The sequence below is a fragment of the Mobula birostris genome, chromosome 14 (assembly GCF_030028105.1).
Source record: "Mobula birostris isolate sMobBir1 chromosome 14, sMobBir1.hap1, whole genome shotgun sequence".
Lineage (NCBI taxonomy): Eukaryota > Metazoa > Chordata > Chondrichthyes > Myliobatiformes > Myliobatidae > Mobula > Mobula birostris.
Window position 1 is genome coordinate 46,309,517 of NC_092383.1, and position 9,280 is coordinate 46,318,796.

At 42.8% G+C, this 9,280-nt stretch overlaps 1 protein-coding gene across 3 annotated transcripts in view; it reads right to left on the reverse strand.

Moving 5' to 3' along the window:
• Positions 1-4,800, reverse strand: part of LOC140209874 (protein unc-13 homolog C-like) — a 923,018-nt gene extending 918,218 nt beyond the window's left edge. Inside the window, exon 1 of one of the 3 annotated variants that reach the window (XM_072278476.1) lies at positions 4,728-4,800. In XM_072278476.1, the coding sequence (XP_072134577.1) occupies positions 4,728-4,749 (22 nt within the window). In that variant the 5' untranslated portion in view covers positions 4,750-4,800. The remainder of the gene's footprint in view (positions 1-4,727) is intronic. The other 2 variants (XM_072278475.1, XM_072278477.1) reach the window with 2 other exon arrangements.
• Positions 4,801-9,280: the final 4,480 nt, after the last annotated feature.

Sequence of the window (9,280 nt, forward strand, 5' to 3'; positions counted from 1 at the left end):
ACTATCTAGTACTGAAAACCTGAAATGTAAAACAATGCATAGTAATTCTTTCATTTCAAAGTTTCAGAGCATTGAAGGTTTTGTAACTGACTTTCCAAATGTTTACCAGCACTATTTCTGCTTCATCATGCAAGGGAGCCCTTTGCTTCTTGGCTTGTGCTATATCAATTCTTCAAAAGACTGGCTACTCAGCCTAATAATTAAAGGCATTATTGTTGCTTGGCACCAGCAATTCTTTAACCATTAACAAGAGGATAACAAAGTCAGGAGAAAGCAGGTGTTCTACTGCCAACTCTTCATACCTGCCCACAACTTCTGTTATCTGATTTATTTAAACCCGAGAGGATTAACAAATCTTCCAGCTCTTCTACATTCCAAGTTTATTACTTTAATTCTCACCACTTTCCTGGATGTTTTGATAATCTTGTAGAGTCGAAGTAATTTGTTAGCATACTATTTTGGATGCTGCTGTTTCACTTTAATGCATCATTATTCTACTCTGTTGTATTTGGCCACTGTTTGGACCCAATAATCTGAAAATTTGATAATGATACAAGACGTCAATCATCATGACAAATTGTGAATTCATAAAATTATGTGATTGAGCCATTGTAAAAAGTGGCTGGAGAGCCTCATGCTGCAACTCCACTCTCACAAATACAAGTTAGTTCTACAATGCCCTGGTATTAAAATTTATTGAAAACAACACCTTTAACAAAGTAAAACACCCAAGTCAGCCAAGTGATCAGGAATATAGTGAAAATATTTTTAAAAAGCTCAGGTCCAGAGAGGAGAATGTACAGCTCCTTAATCTTTCACTCTACTTTGTTGGAACTGTACCCAAAGAACCAGAGGTCAGAGGGGAATACAGAATTAAACTAGGTAGCTGGAGGCTCAGAGTCACCCTTGTAGACTAATGGAAACATTTCTCAATGTAGTCACCCAATGTGCATTTGGTGTCCCCAGTGACGAGGGGGCATATGGCACGTACCATAGCAAGCAATATGCAACAACTAGAACTGCAATAAATCATTGTTTCACCAAGAATTACTTATGACCTTGGATGATGGGAAAGGAAGAAATAACCTTCTCATTTCAGAATATCCTTGAAAAATATGGGTAGAGACTCAAAGTATTCTGTAAAAGCTTAGTCAGCCTGAAATTAAAGGAAAATGAGACAAATAGAGAGCAGTGCAGTTACATTAATATGACGAGAGTAACAGATGGATCCATTGTCACATATCAATAAGGATTAACAAGGCCTTAAACAGTGATGAAATCACTGGGATCCATTTCTCATGGAAATAGGAAAACTGAAGTTGTACTGTAATTCTATATGCTATGACAAAAGCTTGAGATTGTTTTCATTTGATACAACAATATGGAAAATATCATGACATTGATAAAACTTCAGAAGTCTCTCCAGATGAGATTTTTTACCTTTTGAGGGGTGGGGTAACATTTTCTGCTGTACTAATGTTAATATAGAATATATATAAAAAATGATTACTTATTTGAAGTAATAAAGCTACCACTGGTGCAATGCTATCACATATTTTCTAACTCTAGAGATGTATACCTTGTCAAAAATCACTATGAGCATTATTCCCCTCAGATGGTACCAACCAACCCTACTGGCTCACAGACTATTACATTAACTATGTTTCAAACATTAATTCTAATTTCAAAATGCATAGATCATAATTCTGAATCTGGTCTCAAGGGTACAGAGACCAAGACACAAACAAGATTCATGTGGATCATACAAGAACTCAGGACAAGTCTCAGATTCTTTCCTGTAGAAAACAAAGATTGCAAACAAAAACATTAAGTATTTTGATGAGAGATTCCCCCCCACTGCGCCAAAATTAAGAGACCAAAATTATCAAAATCACTGAATAATCTAGTAAGAAATTAATATTGTGGCAGGAAGGTGGAACTCACTATCACCAGGACAAGTTGCAGGAATGGGAGGTATATGAAAATGGAGGGGAAAGGGAGCAGATAGAGTGATATCAGGCTTTGGAGAAGGTGCAGAAGAGGGTTACCAGGAGGCTGGACAAACTTGGCTCTTTTCTCTGGAGCAGTGGAGGCTGAGCAGAGATTTGATGGAGGTCTATAATATCATGAGACATAAATAGAATAGATAAACATCATCTTTTTCCAAAGGTTGAAATTTAAGATGAGGGGGTAATTTCAATGGAGATATGAGGGGTGTTGTGTGTTTTTTTTAAAAAGACAGAATGGTGGGTGCCTGAAACGCTCTGGTAATCAAGGCAGAAATATTAGGCTTTTCAGATGGGCACATGAATCTCAGCAAAATGGAAGAATATGGTATAGGTAGATGAGATTAATTTAGTTAGCCACTTGATTACAAATTGAATTAGTTCAGCACAATATTGGGGGGCTGAAGGGCCTGTTTTTGTGCTGTACTATGCTCTATGGAGACCTGCAAGGAGTCTAATTTGAAGCATATTATCATCATAAAGAATCAAAGATGTGATTAAGCTACAAAGGGTGTTGAAAAGATTCACAAGGATATGTCAAGGACTCAATGGCTTGATTTACAAGGAGGCAGAGGGGTGACCTTATAGAGGTTTATAAAATCATAAGGAGCATAAACAGGGTAGATAGTCACAGTCTCCCTCCTAAAGTCAAGTCACTTTTTATTGTCGTTTCGACCATAACTGCTGGTACAGTACACAGCAAAAATGAGACGTTTTTCAGGACCATGGTGCTACATGAAACAATACAAAAACTACACTGAACTATGTAAAACAACACAAAAACTACACTGGACTACAGACCTACCCAGGACTGCATAAGGTGCACAAAACAGTGCAGGCATTACAATAAATAAACAAGACAATAGGCATAGTAGAGGGCAGTAGGTTGGTGTCAGTCCAGGTTCTGGGTATTGAGGAGTCTGATTGGGGAAAGAAACTGTTACATAGTCTGGTAGTGAGAGCTCGAATGCTTCAGTGCCTTTTGCCAGATGGCAGGAGGGAGAAGAGTTCGTATGAGGGGTGCGAGGGGTCCTTCATAATGCGGTTTGCTTTACGGATGCAGCGTGTGGTGTAAATGTCTGTAATGGCGGTAAGGGAGACCTCAATGATCTTCTCAGATGACCTCACTATCCACTGCAGGCTCTTGTGATCCAAGATGGTACAATTTCCGAACCAGGCAGTGATGCAGCTGCTCAGGATGCTCTCAATACAACCTCTGTAGAATGTGGTGAGGATGGGGGGGGGGAGATTGACTTTTCTCAGCCTTCGCAGAAAGTAGAGACGCTGCTGGGCTTTCTTTGCTATGGAGCTGGTGTTGAGGGACCAAGTGAGATTCTCCACCAGGTGAACACCAAGAAATTTGGTGCTCTTAACGATCTCTACGGAGGAGTTGTCAATGCTCAGCGGAGAGTGGTTGCTCCCTGTCCTCCTGAAGTCAACAACCATCTCTTTTGTTTTATAAAGGTTATACAAATCTAGAAGACAGTCCTAAAAAGGTGTGAGGGTAAAGATTTCAAGGTGACCTGAGGGGGATTTTTTTTCCCTAAGATGATATGGAATGAATGCCAGAGGAAATGGAGCAGGAACAATTAAATGTAGAAAATATTTGCTTAGGAAAGGTTTAGAGCAACATGAGCAAATAGGACTAGCTGAAGTGAGCAACTTGATTGGTATGGATTTGCTGATAAAATACAAAACCTGTTTCAATACCATAATGTAATGAATTTTTGTATGACCCTCTACATTGTCTACAATATTTTTCCATTTGGATCAGTAAAACACTCAAATAAGTAGTAAAACTGGGGAAAAACAACTTACAATTATGTTACTTATGTGGTCTACTAGTACTAGATTTACCCCAAGTCTTTGTAGGTTCCCTGTTCACTTCTAAGCACATACATGTAGCAATTTGCACCACTAAGGGCAATAGCAACATATTTCCAAGGCAGATTATATCATGTAAGCAGCATTATTGCTAGGGAATGAATTACAACTGGTAATTTACCCAGACAATAATCTCTTCCTGTACTCTACTCAATTCTGAGGGGTACTTAACTACCTGATAGAACATCAAACTGAGACCCACTCTGCAGTCCTAAGTAGATAAAAGATTGCATTATGTAGCTCTTAATAAGCAGGGGATTCTCCCCATACTCCTGGTCAATATTGATCTCTGACTACCATGACCAAAAATGTTTTTCAGATCACTTTTTGCAAGATTCTTCATGTTTCTAACATTCCTACCCTGGACAATGAGTACTTTGGAGATTTCCGAAACCACGGTATTTGATATATAAATGCGATATTTTACTTTAAAAAAGCAAAAGCTAACTTTATTTACTCCAAGGTACAACTGACACAACATTGAGCTCCACCGTTCATGTCTGTGCCAACGACACCATACACGCCTGGAAAGGCAAGCCGCCCTCCTCATCCAACCCCGGACTGGGCAAAATGCAGTGCACGTCCTGGGGTTTGTCTGACCCTTCATCCGCACCCGACTCACTTCGCCAACAGGGGCACGAACCGGGGTGAAGGAGTGGAACTAATTTCAGAAAGCACAAAATGAACACACGGGCATCCAAACTTCGTGAAGAATTATCATCTCCACTCACACCAGTTCTAAAACAAACCCGGTGCAGTAATATATAAAGGACCTAGTACACCCTTCACCAGACACACAAAAAAACAGTCCGACTGTCGCCAGTTCTGCATAATTACCTTTCACACATAACAGGAACATATTGGCGCGCTCAGCTCACGCTGTTCAACTGTTTGCGCACTCCCTCAGCCTGACCGACTGGAGCCGCCGCCTCTCAATGATTGACAGAAAGAACAGCCAATCAGTCGTAGCTCTCGGCGCAAATTATTCCCTTTCACCAATCTCTTCCATCTGTGGGCGGAGTCCATGGAGTCTTTCCAGTTTATCAGGAACCTGAAGGTCCAACACGTTAGAAAGTATGAAATAGCCTTGGTTTTGTCACTTTAAAACGGCATAAGTATTTCTACGCCTTCCATTATTCCGTTTATAGTTTCATAAAGACAGACATTGAAGATAGAAGATTTATTTTCGATAACGATTTAAGTTACTGAGTCTATCAGTATAATGTTACTTCTCTGAAGACATTCTCATATGAAGCTTTATTGCTGTTATGTTGACCAAGAACTTGCACTTAAAACGGGATTTCACGCTATAAACTTTTTAATGTAAATAACAAATAAGTTCCGTGACTCTTGCTGAATTGATTCACTCACCTGCTCAGAATACGCTGTTACAAACATTCCTTTGTTGTTGAATTCTGCATATCTATGGTGATTGCTCAAATTAAATCTGTTTACAGCACAGAAAGGCACTTCCCAGTCTCCACCCAGCTAAAGGAATCTCCTGCCACTTATTCCAACTCACTGCCTACAGCCCATTTAAACCCAGCTCTCATCTCAGCCTTTGTTCACTCTTCAAACCAGCTGGCCTGAACCAGTTACTTCTAGCTTTCAGTTAAGGTATTGCCTTGTGTTTTAAATATCTGTTCTTGCTTTGTACCCCTTGTGGCTTGTTAGTTTGCAGTTTATTAGTAAAACAGACCCTACTGTTAAATTGTCTCTATGGTTCTGCTCTTGGATCAAGCTTCCTCTACATTCCCTGACAGGATGAGTGAACAGGACAGGACAGTATACTCACCTAAAGGAAGTCATCTGTTAACAGGAGCACACAATCCTGAAGCAGCAGGAAACTATTGTACACCACTCTCAATCAACAGCCACCCTGCACCAATGAACCTCTTCCCTTGAAGCCTTGGATTCCAGTGCTTGAACGGTCTGAAGGATCCCCCAACCCAATGCTGCAACTTCCTGTCCCAGTGTGTCTTACTCTTTGAGCTCCAACCATCTCTGTATTCTATGGACCAAGCCAAGATTACCTTTGTCTTTTCTCTCCTGATTGAAGGAGCTCTGACTTGAGCTGCTACTAATTGGGACAATAGAACCACCATTTTCAATACATTTGAGGAATTCACCACTGAGATGTGCTAGGTTTTTGACCAGCCAGGAAGTGGAAAGGTAGCAGTGGATCAGTATTTCACTTGCATCAAGGCTCAAGCTTAGTGCTGAATTACACCAGGGAATTCAGGATGTTTACAGTGTAGTGCGGCTGGAATACAGAACTGCTGCTAGCTATATTGATTCCTGGGATGGCAGGACTTTCATATGAAGAAAGACTGGATGAACTGGGCTTGTACTTGTTGGAATTTAGAAGATTGAGGGGGGATCTGATTGAAACGTATAAGATCCAAAAGGGATTGGACAGGCTAGATGCAGGAAGATTGTTCCCGATGTTGGGGAAGTCCAGAACGAGGGGCCACAGTTTGAGGATAGAGGGGAAACCTTTTAGGACCGAGATTAGGAAAAACTTCTTCACACAGAGAGTGGTGAATCTGTGGAATTCTCTGCCACAGGAAACAGTTGAGGCCAGTTTATTGACTATATTTAAGAGGGAGTTAGATATGGCCCTTGTGGCTACGGGGGGTCAGGGGGTATGGAGGGAAGGCTGGGGCGGGGTTCTGAGTTGGATGATCAGCCATGATCATAATAAATGGCGGTGCAGGCTTGAAGGGCCGAATGGCCTACTCCTGCACCTATTTTCTATGCTTCTATATTCTCAGGAGATGCCCAATGACCTTGAAAGCCTCATCATTCTGGCCCTCCGAATTGACAAGTGTCTTATGGAATGACTCTCAGATCATCAGCCAGAACATTGCCAGAACTATTTCAGGCTGCAGGACCCTCACCATCAATGCTCCAAGAGCGTGAGCAATGCTGGAGAAACAACTTTGAGCACTTACTGCGGAGCTGTCTATCACCCACACATCAAATGCTCACCAGATAAGGGGCCTTCTATCTGTTAAGCTTCCCCCAGCCCCTCATTCCAGTGCCATAGTCCGACTCACTCTCTCTGCCCTCCTTCACATTCACACAGGAGGCTCTGGAGTATTATAGCGCAGCAGGGAACATTTTGGACAGGCAGCTATCAAGCCTATCTCTCACATCTTTTGCATCATGGCCATTGATTGACATCCCTACGGATCTGGGATTGTCAGAACATGGCACAAGGCCTTTGCACATGAACATCGGACAGCACTGCGAGCCCAACCACCTCCTCCTGATTGAATTGCCCAACACTGCTCTTATGCTGGGTTATCCCTGGCTCTCCACTTACAACCCTCACTTTGCTTGGTCTTCCAGTTCACTGCTGAGCCGGGGACCCATGTGCTGGACCACCTGCCTGCAACCTTAGCTGACTTCACCCCGTAAATCTGTAGAGACGGAGGAAACTCTCAAACTCCCACAGGAATATCATGACTTAATGATCGCTTTTAATAAAAGGAAAGATAACAACCTGCCACCTCACAGACCAGATAACTGCATGATTGACCTCCTCCCAGGCACCACCCCTCCCCAGGGCTGTCTGTTCTCCCTCTCTCCTCCTGAGATGCAATCCACGAATGACTACTTTGCAGAAGCACCAGAGCACAGCTTCATCCAACCCTGTCCTGGCACACGCTTGCAGGAGTTGGACCCAAATGCAGAGGAACTGCAGACCCTGTCACGGTGGGCACTGGCAATGACTTGACCCAGGTGCAGAAGAACAGCAGCCTACCATGCAGAAAAGGAAATGAGGTTAGACATAGGAATACCGACAGAGCAACGGAAGCACAATCAAGCGACACCGCCAGACCAATCATTCTCCACAAACGCACAAGGACTCCACTACGATGCTAAACAAGAGTCCCCTTTAAATACTCATAGAATGCAGGAAACACATGCCAGTCACAACTAATTTGAGAAGGCAGCACCAGGGCTTAACAACTATAACATTTAGCAAATATAGGTGCTCGAAACTTCGAAGCCCAACATTCTACGACAAGCCACAAAGGCCCAGAGGGCCCATGACAAGTCTCCAGCAGGTGCAAGATTCTTCTTTGTCAAAGAAGATGGGGATCTCAGTCCCTGCATCAACAACCGTGGACTCAACAAAGTCACCATTAAGAACCGCTGCCTTCTCCCCTTGATGAAACACTCCACGAGACCAACGTCTTCACAAAACTGGATCTATGGAGCACATACAACCTGATCTGCATCTGCCAGTGAGATGAGTGGAAGACAGGCTCTAGATTTTCTGCAATATTGGTTCTGGTAGCCCACCATGATAGCAGATGTATGTCAATTTGTCACTGCCTATCCTCAATGTGCCCTGTCCAATTCCTCCAGCTAGAGACCCTCTGGGTTCCCTTGGCCTCGATTGGTCCCCTGATGCCAGTGGTTCTATGGATTTCATCTGGATTTGCCATCTTCCAACGGACCCATGGTAATCGTGACAGTGGTGGACTGGTTCTCTAAAGCAGCCCGCTTCATTCTCCTCCCCAACCTTCCATCAGCCACTAAGACAGTGGCCTGGTTCTCCAACATGTACAGTAGTTTGCCTCCGCTGTTTCCCTCAGACCATTTTGTTGGACCGAGGACCCACATTTCGACCGCTGCTTCTGGCTAACCTTCTGCACCTTGCTCCACACCTCAGTGAGCTTGTCTTCCAGCTGTCATCTGCAGACCAACAGCCAGTCAGAAAGAGCTAATCAGCAAGTGCAGAGGTTTCTGTGATGCATTGCTGTTTCTAACCCTTCCACATGGAAGAAGTATCTACTTTGGTCCAAACTGTCCCACAATCTACACAGCCCTTCTGCTATGGTATGTCACCCTTTGATGTGCTTCATGGCTACTTCCCCCCTGTTGTTTTCCATGGTGAAGCCAGTGGCAGAGTTCCCATCCGCCAGGGCCCTGGTTTGCTGATGCAGGGTGCTTGGACGAGTGCCCAAAGGGCCATCCTATCTTCCAACCGTGCCTACTGACAACATGTTAACCATCATTGATACCCAGACAGACTACTCTGGCCTGGGGACTGTGTCTAGCTTCTAATTAGAATGACTAATTAGAATGTGAAGTAAATAAGAAAAGAGCAGAAAAATTTGGAACACTGTTTAATTAAAGAATACTTGGTATTTCCAGATTTAATAAAACCTACACTTGGATTATGAAATTCCTACTGTTGTTAGCCAAGTTATCCAAATTTAATCCTCAGATCTTGACCCCTTTTCTTATATTATGTGTGCAAAATACCGAAATGTGGTAAACTTTTAAAAGACAATTTTGGACCATAAAATAGCTTAGATCATGTCTACCAAGTGACTGTTTAATTATGCTGTGTCAGCTTCAGTGCATTCTGC